Raw genomic sequence first — 23,140 nt, 5'->3', positions numbered from 1 at the left:
GGAGGCATAGGTCGAGGGCCTCAAGGAGGAGAGGCAGAAGTGTGAGAGGATCGTGGGTCGAGTAGCTTCATTTGATTATGACAGTCGGGGATTGTTGACCCTTCATGAGAGAGTTTGGGTACCATAATGGGGCGGAGTACGGCAGGTGTTGATGGACAAGGCCCATAAGTCTCGATTTTCCATTCACCCAGGGGTGACGAAGATGTACAGAGATCTTCGACCCGACTATTGGTGGCCTTGCATGAAGCGGGATGTCGCCTAGTATGTGGAGAGATGCCTGACATGTAGGAAGGTCAAGGCAGAGCACCAGAAGCCCCACGGCAAGATGCAGCCGTTAGACATTCCCGTATGGAAATGGGAGGACATTACCATGGATTTTATCACTAAGCTTCCCAGGACCGCATGGGGAGTGGATTCGATTTGGGTCATAGTGGATCGCATGACCAAGAGCACGCACTTTATACCAATCCAGGAGAGCATATCGGCTGAGAAGCTAGCCGACATCTATGTGTGCGAGGTAGTGGCACGACAGGGAGTACCTGTTTCGGTAGTGTCAGACCGAGACGTCCGTTTTACTTCCAGATTTTGGAAGCGGTTTCATGAAGAGATGGGGACTCGTCTTCATTTCAGTACCGCTTTCCACCCCCAGACGGACGGGCAGAGCGAGAGGACTATTCAGACTCTCGAGGACATGCTTCGGGCATGTGCCTTAGATTTTGATGGCATTTGGGATACGTATCTTCCATTAGCGGAATTTTCGTATAACAACAGTTACCATGCTAGTATTGACCGCCCTCCTTTTGAGATGCTCTACGGGAGGAAGTGTAGGACCCGATTTATTGGGGCGAGGTCGGTCAACGATTCATCGGGAGTACTGAGGTGGTGCTCAAGACCACAGAGTTGATCCAGCATGTTCGTAGCAGACTGCAGACTGCGCAGAGTCGACAGAAGAGTTACGCCGACAGGAGGCATTCAAACTTGGAGTTTCGGGTGGGCGATATGGTCCTCCTGAAGGTATCACCCTGGAAGGGTGTTATCAGGATCTGGAAGAAGGGCAAGCTGGGCCCCAGATTCATTGGTCCGTTTAGGGTTTTTGGCCCGGGTGGGCCGGGTTGCTTACCATTTGGATCTTTCGGCAGAGATCAGCCAGATCCACAACACTTTTCATGTTTCTCAGTTGCGAAAGTGTTTGGTGGACGAGTCAACAGTTGTACCATTGGAGGATATTCAGGTTGATAGTAGCCTGAATTATATCGAGAGGCCAGTTGCGATCTTGGATCAGAAGACGAATACCTTGAGGAATAAGGTGGTACAGTTAGTGAAGGTGCAGTAGCAGCACCGAAAAGGTTCAAAGTGGACGTGGGAGGCCGAGGGGGAAATCAGGGAGCATTATCCTGAGTTATTTTCAGATTCAGCAGCAGCAGACTTCGAGGACGAAGTCTAAGATAAGTGGGGGAGAGTTGTAACGCCCCATTTCTGGTATGTAGTTTAAATATGTATTTTTCAGTTTTCAAGAGGAACTCGACGAGTCAGTAGCCCGACTCGTCGAGTAAAGACGGGATTTTGAGCACGTTTAAGTAGGCAACTCGAAGAGTCCATATTCCTGGACTCAGCGAGTCCGCCAGTCTAGATGAAACCCTAATTTCAAGCGTTTGCACCCTATTTAAACAACTTTTTGGGCCTCAAGTCAGCCCCCATAACTTCCAGAACGCTCCTCTCAAAACCTTAGCATTCCTTTTAGCTTTTTGAGTGTATTTTGTGATTCTTTGAAGATTTGTAGAGAAGAAGGAAGGTAGAAACAAAGGAGAAGAGGAAGATCCAAGATCTTGAGTCCATTTCAGAGCTTTGTGAGGTACAACTCGAACATTTACTGTTTCCATGTTTAAATCTCCATTAAAACCCCCAATAGAATCATTTTTAGGACATTTCTTGGCTTGTTAGTGAATAGAGAGCTTATAGGAGTGAAAGGACATCAGATCTAGTCATGATCGAGCTCTAGAAGCTCAGATCCACTGCCTTTATTGAGTCAAATTCGTATGCAAGCCTAGATCTACACTTTTATTCCATTTAGAGCCCTTTAAACTCTTGTATATGCATGCATGCACGTAAAGTTGGAAACTTTACATGTAAAAACCACCCTAGGAACCCAGATCTATGAGTTGAATGCGTTGGAATCGATCAAAATCGTTTGTATGGTGTTTGCATGCAAGCGACTTGATGAGTTGTTCATCGGACTTGACGAGTCGAGTCGCGAGTCCCCGATTTTCCCCCTTTTTGATTTATTCGAGTGAAACCAGTGAGTTAGAGGTGGACTCGGTGAGTCAGGAGTCGGACTCAGTAATGGAAAGACTCGGCGAGTCAATGCCCTGACTCGGCGAGTCCAAGGCAATCTTCTTGCCTCAAGAACAGACTCGATGAGTTGTTCATACAACTAGGTGAGTCTCAGACCAGAATGTTCTTATGATGAAGGAGAACTCGACGAGTTGTTCATACAACTCGGCGAGTCAGATGAAGATAGACTGATTATTCGCATCGCAGAGGAACTCGTCGAGTCTATGCTACTACTATCAGTAGTAGCGGACAGGAATTCGAAATGAGAGCAGGGACTCAACGAGTTGGCGGCCCAACTCGGCGAGTCAAGTCAATTGTATGTTGACTTAGACCAGGGTGTTGACTTTGTCCAGGGGTAAGATAGTCATTTTACCCTCAGATTAGTTATTAGTATTTGATTGAGTGTGTTTATGGGAATTGTAGCCGGGGAGATACCGGAGCAGCAGCAGAGAGTTCCCGAGTAGATTTTCAGCAGCCAGCTTTCGAGGTGAGTTTCCTTCCAGTAGGAACAGGTCTACAGCCACAATGTCGGCCCGTTTAGTTAGCAGTGGTTCCGGATTTTGGTTCGATGCAGTAGTTCAGGGTGTTTGATGTCTTTATGATTCAAGCATGTCTTTGTGTTATGTGTTTCGGACTTCGGTCCGATGCAGTATGCAGTATATGTGTTTATGCTAGCTGATATGTGTTTATGCTATGCTATGTTCAGTCAGTTCCGGACTTCGGTCCGATGCAGGGGACAAGGTCCCAGTCAGTTCCGGACTTCGGTCCAATGCAGTTAGTTCCAGACTTCGGTCCGATGCAGGGGACATGGTCCCAGTTAGTTCCGGACTTTGGTCCGATGCAGTTTCCGGAATTCGGTCTGATGCAGAGGGCAAGGCCCTGGTTAGTTTCCAGACTTCGGTCCGATGCAGTTTCCGGACTTCGGTCTGATGCAGTGGGCAAGGCCCAGTACGTGCTTTATATGTTATTGTATGGTATGTGGTAGTTTGCGTGAGCTCACTAAGCTTTGTGCTTACAGTTTTCAGTTTCGGTTTCAGGTACTTCCGCTAGCAAAGGGAAGAGCTCGGGATAATCACATGTAACATACCATAACAATAACAACTAGAGGGTCGGCCTTGGTGTCGTAGACCCTATCGATATAGTGAGGATAACTCACCTCACAGATGTCGACTCGGAAGGTAAGCTCCAATTCTCGGATCACTCGACACAGGCTCCACCACCTATGATCATAGTACAATATACTCATAAGTCCATAACCTTATAAGGTACTCCATAACCTACTAGTCAACCCCTGATCAAAGTTAAAGTCCTCAGTCAAGGTCAACAATCCATGTTGACCTGAACTCGCCGAGTACCCTCGGCTACTCGCCGAGTCCCTTGAAGCACATTCCAACTCGCCAAGTCATCCGGGTGACTCATTGAGTTCCTTCGATTCTCGATCAAACCTTAAGGCTACCCGTCGTGTTTCCTCCTTGCAAATCGAAGGATATACACACAAACATATCCTGGTTAAAACTCATCTGACTCGTCGAGTTGTTCTTCAACTCGTCAAGTCTTATGGAAATCTTCATCGGACTCGCCGAGTTGTTCATCCAACTCGTCGAGTTCACGGCCATCTTCAAGTGACTCGCTAAGTCAACCTTGCGACTCGCCAGGTCCATTCAGTCCTTTTTCCATACAGACCTATTTTAAGCCATGCAGCAGCTCCAAATCACAGATCCAAGCTTCTAGGGCATGCTTATCACGTAAAGTTGCAAACTTTGCATGCATGCATGGCTTTAAAGGCTCTAAATGCCAAATCTAAGCTCTTAATGGGGCTTCATGCTCAAGAGGGACCTCGATCACAACCAAAACTGTAACTTTATGCTTCTAGAATCCAAGGTGGGTCCAGATTTGAAGTTACAACTTCAGACCTAGCCCATAGCTCACCTTATCAACTTCAAAATCCATAAAAAGCCCTAGAAACTCAACAAAATGAAAAAGGGAAGTAAGGATGGCACTTTGATACCTCTAAAGGATGCTAGCTGAGGTAAATCCTGCTTCCCACACCTTCCTTGCCTCAATTCCTTTGCACTCCTAGCTTTCTTCCTCCAAGATTCTCTTTCCAAGCTTCAAACACCCACACAATGGCACACACACACACGTATAAGGCTCTCAGGACTCTCTAGAACTGTAAAAAGGCCCAAGGGAGGCTAAGGTCCCTTTAAATAGGGGTGCAAAACCCGAGATTTAGGGTTTCATCTGCCAGCTCCTACTCGCCGAGTCCCAATATGGACTCGTCGTGTAGGTCACTTAACACGCGATCCCATCCCGCTACTACTCGACGAGTAGGTCAACCAATTCGTCGAGTAGAGCTTAACCCAATAAATCTTATTTAAGCAATACCTGAGAATCAGGGTGTTACAACTCTCCCCCACTTGAACTAGACTTCTCCCTCGAAGTCCGCTGGAATAAACAATGTCGGGTAATGCTCGCGCATTTCCGCCTCCGGCTCCCATGTCCACTCAGATCCCCTCCGATGTTCCCACTGTACCTTTACCAAAGGTATTTCCTTGTTCCAAAGAATCTTCCTCTTTTTTCCAAAATAGCCACAGGCCTCTCCACATAGTTCAGGCGCTCATCGACCTGAATGTCTTTCCAAAATTTTGCTTCATGATGTGGTACTATAAAGAATGTATCTCAATCAGAATTTGATCCTAGCGATGTAGAATCTCAAGAAAAGAGAGATGAAGAGCTTGAAAAGTTGAAACAAATTCACATTTAATTGGATCAACAAGAGGCGAAGAAAATAAAGAAAGAGGTTGTTGATGCAACTTTGAAGGCATTATGGCATGAATGGATTGTTAACAGAATTCTGAATGAATCCATCAAGAATGTTGAGAAATAATGTCTTAATTCAAGGTCTTCTTTTTTTTTTGGAGAACAAGAGTGACTTCCAATTGGATTCCCCATGACTGCGAAGGCTTTCATGTTCAGATGCTTTCCAAACATTGTTGGTGTTTCCTTGGAAATATTACTTTGAATAAGAAGCTTTTCTAGTTTTATGTTTCATATCTAGGCCTCAAAATTAAATGTAGAGTTTAAATAACATTTATGTTATTCAAGAATGTGAAGTCGTGGAGGTTAAAAATGGATTTGTGAATTACAAATTCAAAGCATTGCGAGGAAGCAATAATGAATAATTCTTATTCACCTTTGATGAATCCACATGGTTCTTGTGTTCAGTATTTTTTTAAAAGACCGGTCAAGCATGCAACTCAGCTCCTATAATTGAAAATGATGATAAGGTTTTTTACTATTTGGAGTTTTGTAAAATGGACGTTGAAGTGGCTAGTTTGTTGTAGAAAAATACAATTGTTAGGCCCTGTAATTAGCCAGATAATATTGAACATATGAGAGATAGTTCTATTTAGAGAAAGCCTTGGGGAGTTGTTTATAAAACTCATGAGAACATAGTTGTGAAGAACTGCATGGAGTTTTTGCAAGATGAACATTGCTACAAGTTTGGAACGTTAAGTGGGATTCTTATGAAATCTGAGATGTGAAAGATGAATTTCAAGAATGACATCAAATGTGTTTCAGATATGTTGTGATGGTAGATGACAGTTCGTACTGTAATTCTTAGCATAGTGTCACACCCCCGACCAACGGCGGAAACGTCGAGGTGCGTAATGTAAACATGGATCAAAGCTTATTGAGTATACAATTAAACAACACAAAAATAACAACATAAGAAAAATACATAACTATAATACAATAAGTGGTGTTTACATCGTTGGTGATTCAAAGTACATCGGGGATTAAATGTTCGACATAATATAAATACAATATAACACAACTGCCATAACAAATAGGTAGGTACCAAAAAAGCAAGGAAATATGAATGATAACAAGTGTTCCATGTGTGTGTGCTTCTACCTCTAGGTTCCTAAGAATACATGTGTTTTAAAGATAAGTCAAGAAAAATTGCTGGTGGGTTCCACAGGTTTTTAACACAGTGTACTTTTATAACCAAAAGTAAGTTTATATAATTGTGACTCCAGTTTATATAAAAGTGTACTTTTCTAACTAACAAGTATAAGATCTGAGGAAAATAAGTACTTACCTTACAAATAGGCATGTGGATCTGTACTTGTAACTCAATACAAGTGTGTGTGTGTGTGCGCGCATTGTATAAGTTATGCCTGCCTGACTTAAGTAATTTTCAAGTTTGTAACCCCACACAAGTGTCCATGTTTATTGTTTATTATTTATTGGTATAAAAATGAACAAGTTTTTTAATAACAATTGAAATTCAATAAGAGTAAATTACACGAATGGTCCATATGGTTTAGGGTAATTTGCACATTTGGTCCCTAACTTATTTTTTAACTCGGAAGGTCCCTACTCTTTGTCTTTGTTACACGCTTGGTTCGTACTATTTGTTTTTGCTACGCACTTGGTCTCTGTCTTACCTAAAAAGACTATCATTTAAATAGGGAAAATGGTGGGATAGGTAAGGTAAGGTGATGGGGTGGGGTTGGGAGTGTGTTTATTTAAATAAATTAAAAAATCTAGGGCAAAATACTCTTTTTAGGTAAAACATGGACCAATCGCGTAACAAAAACAAACAGTATGGACCTTCTGAGTTAAAAAAAAATAAGTTAGGGACCAAACGCAAAAATTACCCTAAACCATAGGGACCATTGGTGTAATTTACTCTTCGTATAACTATATAAGTAATTATTCTACTTATATAATATACTAACACTTATCTATCGTTCTAGTTCATGATTGGGCTACATACAGTCTTATTTAAAATCGTATGAGTGCTTTTAGATTGGACTCTGGGGGCTATGATGAGTCTATAACTAAGCTATTTGACGAGATTCAACATTTGTAGGGCAATATAAGTGGCGTGCCGAGAATATCACATCAACGCTTCATCAACATTGTGAACAAGCTCAAGAATGGAAGTTATCGCCTGATTTGTCCCGCGAGAAAGGGTTGTAGCTAGCAACCACAAGTGGGGATTTCAACCCGTATAGATCAAAACAAAACGCCCATCGCTCCTTTGAGATTAACGGTTATATCATAAAGGGCTTTACTAAGTTTTTGTGCTCAGTTGATGAAGATAAACTCATATAGAAATCCCAATTTGAACAATTCTAAAAGTGTGCGGTTTAGTGTCCAAAACTTTGATTGATAGAGTTTCTAGACTAAACCGTTCCACAAGTGTGATTGTGTGTCCTAAACTTGAACTTGTATAGTTTACTAGTTTTATTGTTCATTCTTCGACTAAAACTATATTTTCATTTTCTAACGATATTTGGGTAGCATAGCGGTTGTATTTTGGTTTTACAGATTGTAAAACCAATAATTGTGAGTAGGCTTCCATTGAATCGTTTTTGTTCCAAAAAAACAACAATTCCAAATAAATGTACAAGTTCAAATAGTGTATGATTTTCATTTTTGGCTCGTTTTATAAGGAGACGACAACTAGCAACAAATATAGTTATAAAATCATAAAAAAAAAAAAAATTAACGTTTGTAATTATATTAAATTCATATGTGTAGTTAACTAAAACCCAAAATATGATATTAAGTTCATGTGGTTCAAAACATATATATTTGGTTTTAAAACGTCCATTTTAACATCCTGAAACATATAACAAAAATATAACATTATATAAACCATCAACCTGATGTTTTTGATGTTGATGTTTCTGATGTTTATATAAACATAATAAGGAGTTATGCATGTATTCTCCCATGAAAATATAAAACATTTAAAAGGGGCCATAGAAATCACTTTTGAAGTGTGTGGAGTTACCGTTGTTGAGATCGGGTGTTTTTCGTGACAACACATAGGCTTCCAATGAACTCCTTCATCGACTTTTGCACATCGGAAGCAACTAGCCTTTATTGAAGCAGCAAGGCGGAAGTAGGGGTGGCTCAAGGTGGTGTTACGGTGTCAGAGGTGGTGTTTCTCGATGGTCCGGCCTACATAATTATGCACATAGAGAGAGAGAGAGAGAGACACACACACACACACACACACACACAGAGAGAGAGAGAGAGAGAGAGCGAGAGTAGAGAAATGGGGTGAGGAGAGGGGATAGATGAGAGGATTTTATAGGAGAGGGAAAATCTCTTGATCCTCTCTATGTCTGACACTTGTTTAGTTCTCATGGTTCCATGGGTCACCATTTGGGTGGTGACATGTGGCGTCTCTTCGAACCGCATGTCAATCTCGACTAAAAATATTTCCATGTAATTTTTTCAAACATGGCTGTCAAATGTCCGGAACATGTTGATTCCAAATATTGATCAAACTGTCTAACCGATAGACGATACTAGGTTAAAAATACGTTCAAAGTTTCGATTTAATTATTTTTATAAATTTTCAGTCTGACAGTTTTCGCGAAAGTGACTTAACTTCGCGTCAAAAATATTTCAAAAGTGAAATCAAATATTATGACATAGTCTGAATTTAAAAACATTCTCGAAAACAATTAAAAAAATGTGCAACTATCCTAATGAATCAATACGGTATTCGTCTCCGGAAAAATCAGTTATATTATCAATTTGTTTTCTTAAAAAGGGCAGATTTGTTGCATACGATCTCCGTTTTCAAAATTCTTTATATCCATGGAATCATGCTAATATGCGCTATATATATCTAGAGGATTAGATCCTCATAAGTATGATTAACACATAAATCTCATTTTTAATGCATTAATTAATACTTATTTGTTGTTAATAGTGTTTTGTTCAACTACGATTCATATTTTCAGATAACAAATAGAGTATTTCGTATGCAATTCTAAGTATGAAAAACTATATTTGTCTTCATTATATGGAACATTGTACATTAGGTCCTATTACAAGTGGGTTCGAGGTGGTTTAACCAATGGATATTTACCTAATTTGACCAATTGTCACACATACCTGGTTGAATTCCTAACCGACTCCTTGAGTAGTGAACCTATATAAGGGATGTTAGTTAGATAGAGAAAATATCTTTGCGAGGTTCTTACTACCATTTTTTTATTGAACTTCTTATTCTTTAATCGAAAACCAGATCATATTTACTTGCTTGTGTTCATTTGATTCTCTGCTAGAAACATGAATTCTATCTTTTAGAATCTGAACGATCCTACAACTTTTTTTTTTTTTTGCATAATTAAGATGAACCATTTGTTTTCTTTTCTTCGTAGGTTTTTGCATCAATTTTCTCCTTATGTATATCTCCTTCCTCCATGTTTTCCAAAACAATCAGTGACATATTCATGTATTGGTATTTTTCTGTTGATTCAATCTCCAATCCTGCAATTTGTAAATATACGTAAATGAATTAAATTCAAAATACAGTTAATTTTTATTCACAGTTTATAAATTATTGAAAATTTTATTCATATTTTGAAGATTTTTTACCTTTAACATTTTTTCCCATAGGTTTCCTAATATAAAAAAAATGTTCAATGGTCTTAAAAAATATTTTTGGACCAACTTGAATGGGAAGTTTGGAACGATCTTATAATTTATCTTATATGCTTGGAAAACTATGTATATGTTGTCTCCAATGAAAAAACATGCATTTTGGAGTTTTGTATAGGACATTATGACATTTTTGTCATAGACTGTCCAATGTACAAAATAATATTCGATGGTTTGAAAAAATATATTTAGACCAACTTCAACGGGAAGTCTAAAACGATTTAAAAAAAGAAAGAAAAGAAAAGCATGTATCTTATATCTTTTGAAAGCTCTAGATGTATAGTTTCCAATGATAAATAAAAACTCTTTTGGAGTTTTGTAAAGAAAGTTATAAAAATTTTGTCACGCGCTGTCGACTGTACAAAAAAAATGTTTGGTGTCTCAAAAACCATTTTTAGACCAACTTCAACAGGAAGTATGGAATGATCCAAAAAGTCAAAAAAATGTGTATATTATATGTTTGGAAAACTTTTGATGTGTAGTTTCCAATGAAAAAACGTCTGGTTCTTTGATGTTTTGTAGAGTGTTATGACGTTTCTTCTCACAGGATGTCTAGTACACAAAAAAAAAAAGTTCAATGGTCTAAACCAATATTTTGGACCAACTTCAACGAGAGGTATGGGCAATCCATAAGTCAAAAATACTTGTGTATTAGTGCTCTAGATGTGTAGTTTCCAATAAAAAACAACTCTTTTGGAGTTTTATAGTGACAGACATAACATTTTTGTCACGGGTTGTCCAATCTATTTTTGGACCAACTTCAATGGGAAGTCTAGAGCAATCCATAAGTAAAAAAAAAAAACCGTGTATATCATATGCTTAGAAATTTTTAGATGTGTAGTTTCCAATGGAAAAAATAGCATGTCTTTTGGAGTTTTGTAGTAGAAGTTATGACATTTTTTCCACAGGTTGTCCGGTGTACAAAAAAAGTCTAGTGGTATCATAAACGATTTTTAGGACCACCTTGAACAGGAAATCTAGAATGATCCATAATTTAAAAAAAAAAAAAAAATCATGTATCTTATATTCTTGGAATGCTTTGGATGTGAAGGTTTAACGAAAACGTCAAGTCTTTTGAAGTTTTGTAGAGGAAGTCACATGTATACAAAAAAAATGTTCAATGGTCTGGAAAACAAATTGGTCAAACTTGAACGGGATGTTTGGACTAATCCATAAGTCAAAAAAATCGTATATCATATAGGGATGAAAGTGGGTCCAAACTCGGACCGATTGACCCGGACCCGGGAAACCCGAAAACCAAAATTAAAGGATTTTAAGACCCGGAAACCAGACCGGTATAGGGGAACCGGTGGATATGAAACCGGTTGAAACCGAAAATAGATAATTGGAACCGGCTACAGGGTTTAGACCCGGATGGACCCGGAAAAACGAAAACATTCCCTAAAAAAGTATTGTTATACAAATAATAAGATTGATTCGTCATTGACGTGCTTCCTTGCAAGTGAGTCTAATGAGTAGAAAAATCGAATCTTTAATCGAATTGGAATGTTTTTTTGAGTTTCATAATCAGCAAAAGTTAATCTTTAGCAAGCTTTATTGATTAACGGGATTGAAAATAAGAAACCTACATTATTGACGTGCTTCCTTGCAATTGGTCCCAAGATATCAACATAATCAAAGGCAAAGAAATGAGCCAATTGCAGTGATTATCAAGACAAAAAAATGCTTCAATAAATCCTTAAAAAAAATCAATCAGATTGTGAAGTAGATTGTGAAGTATACAGACTAGTATACATATAGCAATTTAAAGACAACAAGCAGACGAGGAAAAATGAAATATGATGAAGTGAAGTGTGAAACATGAGCTTTTAATCAAATTATGATAGTTGTTAAACAGTTTGTAAATTGTATACTATAAAACATGGTAAAATCAATATGTCCCAATTTTTTTATTAACAAGAAAAAAAAAAAAAAAAGTCGACCTACCTCTCATTCTTAACAGTTTTATATTCTTAAGGTTTCACTTAACTCCCAACTCTATCTGCATCATTTACTTCTTTCATAAAACATGGATAAAAATAGTCATGATATATTTATGAGGTGCTTTTTTGCAATTAAACATATGAAGCAACCACTTTTTGTAGGCTTGTACGTCATTGGTTATTTGTATGTCAATGCTTCTTTGTAATTAAAGATATGAAAACAACCATACTAACTTGTCTTTTTGTAGGATTATAGGACTTCAGAACTACTTATTTTTCACTTTCCTATTTTAATACTCTATATTCAAGCAAACTTATTTATCTTTTAAGTTTGATGTACAAACTTGATATGCATTCTTGACCTTGAACTTTGAACTTTGAAAACATGAACATAAAAGCAAAAGATAAATTCTTTGACATTAGCAATTTCCTTTACACATATTCAAGAGACTACATCCATTTATTTTCTATGTTTTAAACCATCCAATGAATTTTTCATTTTGCATAGAGAACCACACATGCTTCCTTTTATGTTTTCCAATATTGCAGTATGTGTCTTTTTTTTATACCAATTCAAATTCCGGTTCAAGCCCAATAAACCGGTTCATGTCCATTAAACTCGATTCCAGTTTTTTTTTTTTTTTTCAAATACGGTGCTAAAACCAATGTTTTAGAACCCGGGTTTTTAGGTGACCCGGTGTGATGACCGGTTCAACCGGTCGAATCGCCGGGTCAACCCGGTTTATGGTCTTTTTCTATTTTCATATCTATTTACTTTTCTGTATAATGTATAGACATATAAAACCAATAATTTGATGTCCACAAAGTTTAAACATTGAAAAACATATCAAAACATGTTATAGATCAATCTAAACACAATAAACAACCACGTAGAGTATAAATAACAAAACAAAACATAGTTTTAGATGAATCCAAACGCGCCACAACCAAACCAAATCATGGATCTTGAAAATTTGGAGTATTATAAGCATCGATCTCGCGGTCACTTAGTAATTGAAATTCACTATCAACTTCATGATCAACATGGTCACCTTGTGATTGAGAAGCCGGTTCGACACAAACGGTTCGATCCAGTCCATATTTGTATCCAAGCCCTATTAAAACGAGTCAATCCGGTTAACCGGCTTAACACAAACAGTTCGACCGCGGTTTAAGGGAAACCCGACCGGTTCGATCCAGTTCGTATTTTTACAAAAAATCATTCTCAATTGACTCGCCTTCTACCCCGGATCACGGTCCAACCGGTTGAACCGGTCGGGTCGACCCGGGTTTAAAACATTGGCTAAAACCCAGAATACCCATACCGTTGGACCCGTACCCCGAATACCCGGAACCTGGATAAGGCTAATTTTTAGACCCACCCGGACCGTTTAAGCATTTTCCGATTATATCGGTTCGGTTCCGATTTGGTTTTCTGATTTTATATCTCATCCTAATATCATAGCATACATGGAAAGCTCATGAGTATAGTTTTCAATGAAAATAATAGACAGCGGATTGAAGTTTTGTAGAAAAAGTTATTACTATTTGCAGAAGTTGTCCCCTGTACAAAAAATATGTTTGTTGGTCTGAAAAAAATATATTTTTAAACAAAAAAAAGTGTTTTGGAGTTTGATAGAGGAAGTGATGACATTTTTGTCACATGCTATGTTAGTTTAAACGCATCAGCCGATTGCCAAACCTCGAAACTAATGTGTCAGATTTTGTTAACGTGGGATGTTGACTAGGCTTGTCATGTCAACAAATGTAGTGACATCATCATCATTTAAAGAGAGAGCTCAAGGCCTTTCGATGGTTATAGGATGATGGAGAGAGAAGCTCGTGGATGGAAGACCATTCTCTCCACCATAATAGTAAGTTATTGGTGTAGGCAAACATTCACCAGAAAGACCACGAATGCATTAAACAAGGTAGAGTTAAATTCAAATCCTGAATGGTTGTGAGCTTTAGTTGGAAGTTATAGTAAATATATTATCAGAATATAATATCAGTTAAGATGATGTTATATAAAATAAAAAGTAAATATGTTTTGAGTAGAGATTTTTGCAAGGATGACGCATGAAGGTTGGCGTATGAATAGGGTGTAAAATGTTTAGCTAAAAATAAAAAGGTTGGTTGTTGTATCCTATGCAAACAAGTATAACATCATAAGTATGTGTTAAACAAACAGGATAAATAAAGACAAGAAATAGTAAAACAAATAACCGAAACAAGAGATGATGATCAACGCCACTTTAGTTTGAAGTCAACAGGAGTCAAGGCTTGTAGTAAGGTTCTCTGGGAATTTGTTAGGGTTCTCCATTTTTTATGAGGAGGTGGTCTTATTAGAACATGTTGCAGGCGATGAGGCCAAATAGCAGTGGTCTTTTTCTTCTCCAAGACCTCCCTGAGCATGAGCCTGCAAAAGTGATTGTTGTGTCTGTAGTGCCTGTCTGGGCGTGCATATATATGCTTGGGATGGCAAATCTCAAAGAACGCATCAAAAAATGGGGATCGTTCCCACAGGCATTCATCTTCATCTGTTTCAAACTCGAGTTCTTGCACATTCATAGCAGGAGGAAACAGGAGCCTTCTTCTTAGTTCGTCGATGTCGGTGTCCAATGGCATACTATTAGAGTTGTTGGTTATACTTATACAAAGGTCGCATTTGCGTGATAACATGAGGGCTTCCCTCAGCTTAAGAAAAAATGAAGCATCAAGAGGAAGGTCGAGTGAGAGTGAGAGTTTGATTTGCCTGAGAGACGAGACTGGAAACAGGAGATTAGGCAATATGCTGTCGCCAGAGAATGAGAACAAAAGTAATTTTGGAGCACAAACTTGTACGTCGAAAAGCTTTTTGTGTGACGTCAAGGACAATATCTTGATTGAAGCGCATGTGAAATGGAAGCTTCCCAACATCCAAGACTTCATATCAAGGGTCAAACTCTCGAGAAAAGGAAATCTTGACTTGATCATGTCCAAACACACGTTATCCCGAACCACACCACCTAACATTAACTGTGTCACGTTGCTTAACGACATTGAATGGAGGTTTGCATTGAATGGAAGTTGTCCTGAACGAAGTAGATCGTAGCTAAACACGGCAAGATTTGGGACATTACTGATTTCCAAAGCAGCATCCAAAGTTATGCTTAATTCGTAAAGACGAGGAAGGTTTATAACCTTGATGGTCTTGAAATCAAAATCTATATTTGAAAGCTTTATCTTCTCAAGCGAGCTACAGGACGACAGTATGTCATTGAGTGCCTCTTCACTTATGTGCACACCAGCCAAGTGCAGTTCTCGTAGGGACCCACACTTGATCACAGGATGACGGCTAGTCGTCATCCTAACAGAAATATCGGTCCCCCATGAAGCTCCAACTCTTATCTTAGTTAGATTCTCACCCAAGAGTAACTCATCTGGCAACGTAAAAGAGGAGGCACCGTTTAGGTAAACTGAGAGGGAAAACTCCTTGAGACTAGTTTTGGTTGCCACGAATCCTATCCATTTTTCAGCATGAGAAGCCGACTCCTGGTTCCGCATGTCCATCTTAAGCTCAAAGCTTTCGATTGGTATGTTGTCACGGAGATACCTTATCAGAGTGTGGTCCACATCCACCAACTTCATGCTCTTTCCTCTTCCAACATAGAACCTGAGGGTAGGGATGGTAGACCAAGCATGTAGCCATGACTTGGACAACACGCTCGTGCGGGCCGCTTCTTTTACCGCCAACCGTGCTTGTATACGATGCATCAACTCCACAACATCTTCTACTTCTCCTCTCATCCCTTCAAACACATAGCACAAGGATAAGGATCTTATGAAATCATCAAAATCAAACCAAAATTTACTCATCAATCCATATATAACTGATAGACAGATTCCAGTTTGCTATATATGCAACAAATACCACTCTGCTACAGCTTCCAACCGTGTTTTCTAAAAATCATTCTCAGCCATATGCTTTTGAAACTCTCCAAAATATTAAGTGTCGATACAGACAACACACAATACAGTGATTCATAACACAATTCCATTCTTATAAGAAAAAGCCCGATCTCGGAATTTCAAGTTTAGTCGCTGTAGTGTGCCAAAGGCTTTCCAAAACCACATAAAGTTTCAAATTTTAATACAAGACACGCAATGCATATTGCATTGATTGATACCAAGATCCCATTCTTTTTTTTTTTTTTTAAAAAAACGATCTTTTAATTTCAAGTTTAGTCGTTGTAGTTTACCAAAGCCTTTAAGTCTCTTCAAAACCACATAAAGTTTCAAAATTTCTCTGGCATCGATACAAACAAAGCAAAGACACGAAACACAATCACTGATACCAATAATTCCATTCTTATAAGAAAAATCCAATCTTGTAATTTCAAGTTTTGTCTCTGTAATTTATGCCTCCGATTTGATTTTCATAACGACAATTGACACGCACCAAACAGCACACAACAAGATGCAAAACAAATCGGAGGATTTACCTGATAACAAAAATCGAGAAACAAGCCGCAGCTGCAAGGCGGTTCGTCAACCACTCTACTTCAACTAGGGTTCATGTTTTGTTTTATATTCCTCCTATTGAATTCCAGTTGTAAATTGTGTTCTTCGGTTTTTTAATCGGGGGTCAGAATTTCTATGAGTAAATTACATTGTTGGTCCTTCGGGTATACATGTTCTGCACTTTTGGTTCTATTTTAAGAATAAAAAATTAATTTACTAGTTGTTCCGAGTTCCAGCTAAGGAGATATTTGAGAGGATACGGTGGGAAAGTGAGGGGTGTCGAAGAAAAATCGTGTTAAAGAGTTTCCTCAATGGAAGGAAAGTGAGGGGAGGGGAAAGACTTTTGAGTCGTATTTTTCTTCCAAATTTTCCTCCCAAATGGGCGGATTTGGAAAGAGAGTGAGAGAAAAGAAAATTTTAAGTTTTATGTTCCCGAGTTACGAGGAAAAAGAAAATAAAACTTAAAATTTTCCTTTCATTTCCTTCGAACTCGAGAACACGGAATAATGAATATTTTTCTTCACCTCCCTTTCTTTCCGTCAAAATTTTCCTTCCATTTCCTTTAATGAATTTACAAAAAAAAAAAAAAAAAAAAAAAAAAAAAAAAAAAAAAAAAAACCTCGGGATCAAGGCGTTAGTATTTTTATGAGGTTTAGTCTAAACTTTAATTTTTTTTTTATTTTATGGTCATTTAGAGCTAGTTTGTTTGAAGTTTTTGTCCTTCAGAAAACTAAAAAGACTAAAATGCCATTTGATTTTTAGTTTTTTATTTTTAATACTTAATAATTCTCTCTCTCTCTCTCTCTCTCTCTCTCTCTCTCTCTCTCTCTCTCTCTCTCTCTCTCTCTCTCTCTCTCTCTCTCTCTCTCTCTCTTACCCCTATTATACTACCATTCTTCACCATCCTTCTTTATCTCGTTGTTACCCCCCCCCCCCCCACCCCCACCCCGAAGACAAACACCAGCTGTCGTGATCATCTTTTACCATCAGCCACCACCCACCTGTCTTCTAACTCTGCCTCTACTGCACCTAGCCTTTGACCAACCACAACTGACATCTCTCCTCTCCTTCCGGGAAAGTGTTAGCCATGAAACCCATCCACCTCGTCGGAAAATCGCAAAAATCGCCACAACATCCACCTTATCGTTCCATTTGTGTCGCCACTAAGCCTGTTGCCACCACCACTTGATGCGACACCAACCCTCACCCAAACCGCCATGTAGGTAAATTACAAAAGCCGCCATATCTTTAGAGTTTCTCGATTAAAGGCCTGAGTTGAGCAAAATGAAGATCTGTAACCCTTAATCTTCATCTCCTAGATCCACTTTTTGTGTGTGTGTGGTTTTTTTTTTTGTTATGAATCTAGTTTTAGGAAGAAAAATATTGTATTGGATCCCATCATAATGCTTATGGCATGCCATCTTCTTCGCTAGGCATAAACTCTCCACACCAATCGATGACGCTTGAGAGACTAGTCCAGAAATTATATTCGATATGAGTTTGAATTCCTTCCAAGTCTTTTGTGTGTGTATGTATTTGTGATGTGTTCTTCACTAATAATGAATGCATCTGGGTTTTTTTGGTTTGAAACTTCATCTTGTAATATCATCACAATGTATATAATTGAAACAAAACATCATCATCATCACACACAATATAACAACCGTCATTGTTTACATCAAGTGTTGTATCATATATTACATGCCAAAATATTCAATGTATGATGATAACAAAATACGACAAAATCCACTAGTTTTTTGATGATCAACTTGCTTAGCGATTCTCTAAGAATACAAGTTATTTTGAAAACATCAACATATATAATGTTGGTGAGTTCATAAGCATATTTGTATAAACGTTTTGTAAATACCAGAAAATCCGATATTTTCTGTAAAAATGGTTTGAAAGTCTATGTATCAAATCTTGTATTATTGCATGTGTGTTACTGTTTTGAAAATATATAAAGAGAGTATTCCAGAAAATCCTATATTTTCTGTTGTAAGTAGAAGGTTCTGTATAATTGTATGATTTCCCAGAAAAATCCGATATTTTCTGATTGTAAAAGTGTTGTGGTCTTAAAACCCTAAGACCGAGTAACAACGTATGTATGACTTTGTATCACCAAAAATGAATATGTATTCCGTAAATTTACAGTGAAGTTAACTTCTATGTAAGTCATTATAACCATGCTTGATATGATTGATCTGTCTGTCTAGACTTTTTTCAGGCGTCGACATGTTTAAGGTAAGACGTTTGTCACCCTAGACTGGCCTAGTCTAGCTGTAGCGAACAGCTAAAGGTGTGGGGTGACAACCCCATATAGATCTATACACAAACTCTCACTCTCCCTCCAGGAGACTCTGGTTATAACTACATGACTTAATGTCGTACACTAGGTAGGTACCGATGAAAACGCGTCTCACAAGAACCTTAACTAAATTTACGCGAATATTGTATCACATCATTTAACGCAGTAAATAATGTTTTCGTGTATGTATTGAGACCACAAGGCCCAATGAGTATAAAGGTGTAAACAAGGCCCAATAAGCATGTAAAAGGACCACTAAACATGAAATGTATATTCCAGGCCCAATAAGCATGTAAAAGGACAACTAAGATCCACTAAACATGAAATGTATATTCCAGACCAATAAGTATGTAAAAGGACCACTAAGGCCCACTAAACATGAAATCTATATTCCAGGCCTAATAAGCATGTAAAATGACCACTAAGACCCACTAAACATAAAATGTATATTCCATGCCCAATAAGCATGTAAAGGGACCACTAAGGCTCACTAAACATGAAATGGGTAAACAAGGTCCAATAAAAGTGAAAATGACATAATTAGCCCGGTTGTAGTTATTTTGCTTGCTTTAACTCAAATATATATCAAAATGATATAAAATGTCCATTTTTAGTAAAAATGACACTTTCGGCCCGTTAAGCCGAGAATTTACAGTTTAGGCCCAATTTTGGTAAAAATGACACTTAAGGCCCATTAAGGCCGAAAGTTTACTTTTAAGGACTCATTTTGAATAAAATGTCATTTTCAGCCCACTTTTGATAGAAATAACATTTCCGACCCAAAATTATTGGAAATGACATTTTCGGCCCAAATTTAAGGAAATTTACATTTTCGGCCTATGTTTGATAAAAATGACATTTTAGCCAAATAAAATCCAAAAATTTCATTTTAGACCCATGAAACCGTGAATCACTAAATAAGGCTCAATCTTGTGAAAACTGACAACGTTAGCCCATAAAACCGTGCCTTGTCAAAAAGGCTTTCACCAAGTTTTGGTAGAGCTTTTGAGATTTATGAAGTTTCATCACATAATCACAACATATAGCATAGAAAACACACATAAACATGCACAAATACATAGATCTAACACATAGGAACTTGTATCCTCCCCAAAACATAGTAAAAACCGAAAGCAAGGGGTATGAACTCACTTTCGTTGATGGATTCGATTTTTGAAGAAGGTATAAGGAGTTTTTGGCCTAGCAAGCTTCTTGAAGAGATCTTCAAACTTATGGAGTTCAAAAGGATGAATCTTTATTGAAGAACCCCTTAAAAGCACACACCAATTCACGATTTTTAGGAGGAAAATTGAGAGACTTCTTGGGAGTTTAGAGAGGATTTAGTGGGTGAAAAATGGGTGAAGTGAGGATGATTAAGGGTGCTCTCGGCCAAGGATAAGAAGAGAGAAGAGAGATTTTAGCTTGGTTAATACTTGAAGGCTATTACACCATGCATTGATACATGTTGTATATTAAGCATGGATTACCATTGAGTATTAGTGATGTGTCAAGTTCTTAAACTTGTTAGATTATATATATATATATATATATATATATATATATATATATATATATATATATGTGTGTGTGTGTGTGTGTACGCGCGCATGTGGGCCGAGTGTAATGCCCCGATTCTCAAGTATTGATTTTGTTATAAGATTTCCTTGATTTCAAGGTTTACTCGACGAGTTGGTTGCCCTGACTCGTCGAGTAGCAGCGGGTTGGTCCACGTGTTTAAGTGACTTACTCGCCGAGTCCAAGATGGGACTCGATGAGTAGGAGATGGAGGATGAAACCGTAATTTTCGGGGTTTTCACCTTATTTAAAGGACCATTGGCCTCCCCAGCCTCCCCTTACATCCTCTTGACATTCCAAAACCCTAAATCATGTGTGTATGCTTCTTGGATGTATTTAGGCTTTGAAAAAGGATTTTGGTGAGAAACGCTTGGGGAACAAGTGATTAAAAGCAAGGAACTCATGGGAAACAGAGATCTAATTCAGTGGATACACTTTTGAAGGTATAAAGCTGTTACCTTGGCTCATTTCTTCCTAGATCTTTTTGGGTGGGTTTTTAGGAAGCCTTTCTTATGTTTGAGCTAAGATCTGAAGTTGCAACTTTAGATCTGAGCTCTCTTTGGCCTCTAAGTCCATAAAGTTGTTAGCTTTGGCAAGTATGAACCTCCCCTCAAGTGCAAGACTTCCTTGCAAGCTTAGTTTTTTCATTTTAAGGCTTTAGAGCTTTGCATGCACGTAAAGTTTGCAACTTTAAGTGGTAAGCATGCCTTGGGAAGTTGGATCTACAATATGGAGCCTTTGCATGGCTTAAAAAGTATCTGTTTGGATGAAGGTTTGAAGGGACTCGGCGAGTTGCATGGTCAACTTAGCGAGTCTGATGAAGATTTTCGTAAACTCGGCGAGTCGGTAAAGTGACTCGGCGAATCAGTTAGGGTTTTCCCAATCTTTTGACACGCATGAACTGGGCGAGTTGCTAAGGAAACTCGACGAGTTGGTCAAGGAGTTCATGGCCACAAACATTAGGAACTCGACGAGTCACTCAAGTGACTCGGCGAGTTGACGGGTTATGCAAGGAACTCGGCGAGTGGCTAGTTGTACTCAACAAGTTCAGGTCAACATGGACTGTTGACCTTGGTAGTTGACTTTGACTTTGACCAAGGTTCGACTATTGGACTTCTGGGGCATTTTGGGAAATTGGAAATTTACAAGTATGGTTCTATGGTGAATATAGGTGGTGGAGTTTGTGACGGATCCGAGAGTTTGAGCTTACCTTTCGAGTCGACAGTTGCGAGGTGAGTTATCCTCACTATACTAAGGGGTCTAGGGCACCAAGGCCGACCCATTGGATATGATATCCCAACAGTGGTAGTATGTAGAGTATGAGTAGTGTTGCATGCTAGTTGATATGCCAGTTAGGTAGATATGTAGGACTACCTGTGATGTTATGTGATTATCTGTATGCGCATTAGTTATGTTATTGTTGATGTTGGGTTTTGAGCATTCTAACATTCCTAAGGTGTACATGCAACCCTAGAAACATTGGATCTATGTTTTCTCTAAGATACATGCAAATAATAAAATTCCAAGGCTTACATCCTAACTGGCATGGCATGGGGAACATTAATCATAAAATGCTACAAGAATTACATACCTTTTAGTAGTGATTGTTTCCTTGGAGTTTGAGAGCCTAGCACCAATAATGTGGATTCCTCAAATGAAAGTCACAAAACACCACAAACTTGGAAAAACTATGAGAGAGTAGTATGCTATGTAGAAATCGGCCACTACTTGTTCACACACACATACTAGTGCCATTTCAAGAACCATAAGCTCCTTTATATAGTGTGGAGGATTAGGGTTACATCCTTGTAAACCCTGATACCTATGTCTTTTCCATTCCAAGGATCCATGGGTCAAAAGCTCCATGGACTATCCATGGATTCCCATGCAAGCCTAGCTCATTGCAAATGAGTGTTAGCCCACACTCTATAAATACAAGACCCCACATTTAATTAGTCACCTTTTTTATCACTAAATTAATTCTAAATTAATTTAAGATTAATACTAATTAAATAATATGATTTCATATTAATATATTTGTAGCACTCGGTTCCTGTATGTAATTTATTTTGTTATATTTTGCATTTTTGGCCTGTGACTCGGCGAGTTGAAGGCCCAACTCGTCGAGTAGGAGTGAGTTTAGACACGGGACATAAGTGACGGACTCGTCGAGTCGGCGGCCAGACTCGACGAGTAGGCTCTAACTGGACAAAACCCTAATCCGAGGGTTTGCACCCTATTTAATCATCTCTTTCAGCCAACACGCGTCCCTATTGCTCCCAAAGACTCTCCATAGCAAACCCTAAGTGTTTTGGTGCAAGAACTAAGGCTTTTGAGTGATTTTTGTGGGTTTTGACCTCAAGGAAGAAAGGAGAGCATAGAAGGATCAAGAGGAGACTGAAGGATTCGAGTTTGGTTCATCAATTGTAGTCTTTGAAAGGAATAAAGTTTGTACCTTGCTTTCTTGATTGTTAGATCCCTTTTTGGGGAGGATTTAGGGCTTTTAAGCCATATGAGGTGACCAACCATGATTTGAAAACATGGTTGGGGGTCAAGACTTCGGATTTAGCACTTGGGAAGAGTCACAAGGCAGATTTGGGTTGCTTTTGCACCCAAGGAAGGCCCCATGCAACAAAAGAGCCATTTTAGAGCCTTTTTGGCTCAAAAGTCCCATGCATGCACGTAAAGTTTGTAACTTTACGTGCTAGATCGAGCTTAGGGGCTTGGATCTATCATTTGGACAAGTGTTGTACATCAGAAATAGAGGATTTAGGGTGTGGACGTTATCGACTCGGCGAGTCCGTTCTTGGGACTCGACGAGTCCAAGGCTTTGAGTCCCATATCTATTGAGGGTCAAAAGAACTCAGTTGGGTGTTAGAAGGGTTGTAGCAGGACAGAAGGAATGACCCAATGCATTGGACTTAGTTTTAGACCTGGAGTTCATGGGACTCGACGAGTGCTAGAACAGACTCGGCGAGTCCAAGGCAATCTTCTTATGTTT

The 23,140-nt window shown here is 38.5% G+C and overlaps 1 protein-coding gene across 1 annotated transcript; it reads right to left on the bottom strand.

Annotated features, from left to right (window-relative positions):
• Positions 1–13,871: 13,871 nt before the first annotated feature.
• LOC145074541 (F-box/LRR-repeat protein At4g14096-like) lies at positions 13,872–16,361 on the bottom strand. Its single transcript, XM_079020895.1, has 2 exons — positions 16,238–16,361; positions 13,872–15,544 (listed from the first exon to the last, which is right to left on the bottom strand). Exon 2 carries the CDS (start codon positions 15,540–15,542, stop codon positions 13,998–14,000), a length of 1,545 nt encoding a protein of 514 aa, XP_078877021.1. The 5' UTR covers positions 15,543–15,544; positions 16,238–16,361; the 3' UTR covers positions 13,872–13,997.
• Positions 16,362–23,140: the final 6,779 nt, after the last annotated feature.

The sequence above is a fragment of the Lactuca serriola genome, chromosome 9 (genome assembly GCF_051521515.1).
Source record: "Lactuca serriola cultivar US96UC23 chromosome 9, Lser_US96UC23_V15, whole genome shotgun sequence".
NCBI classification, from domain to species: domain Eukaryota; kingdom Viridiplantae; phylum Streptophyta; class Magnoliopsida; order Asterales; family Asteraceae; genus Lactuca; species Lactuca serriola.
Note: the sequence above shows the minus strand (reverse complement) of the source record. Positions and strands in the feature narration are given on the sequence as shown.

Bases quoted from the DNA above. Each gene is read 5' to 3' on its own strand.
- LOC145074541 (XM_079020895.1), bottom strand. From the start codon at position 15,542: ATGAGAGGAGAAGTAGAAGATGTTGTGGAGTTGATGCATCGTATACAA.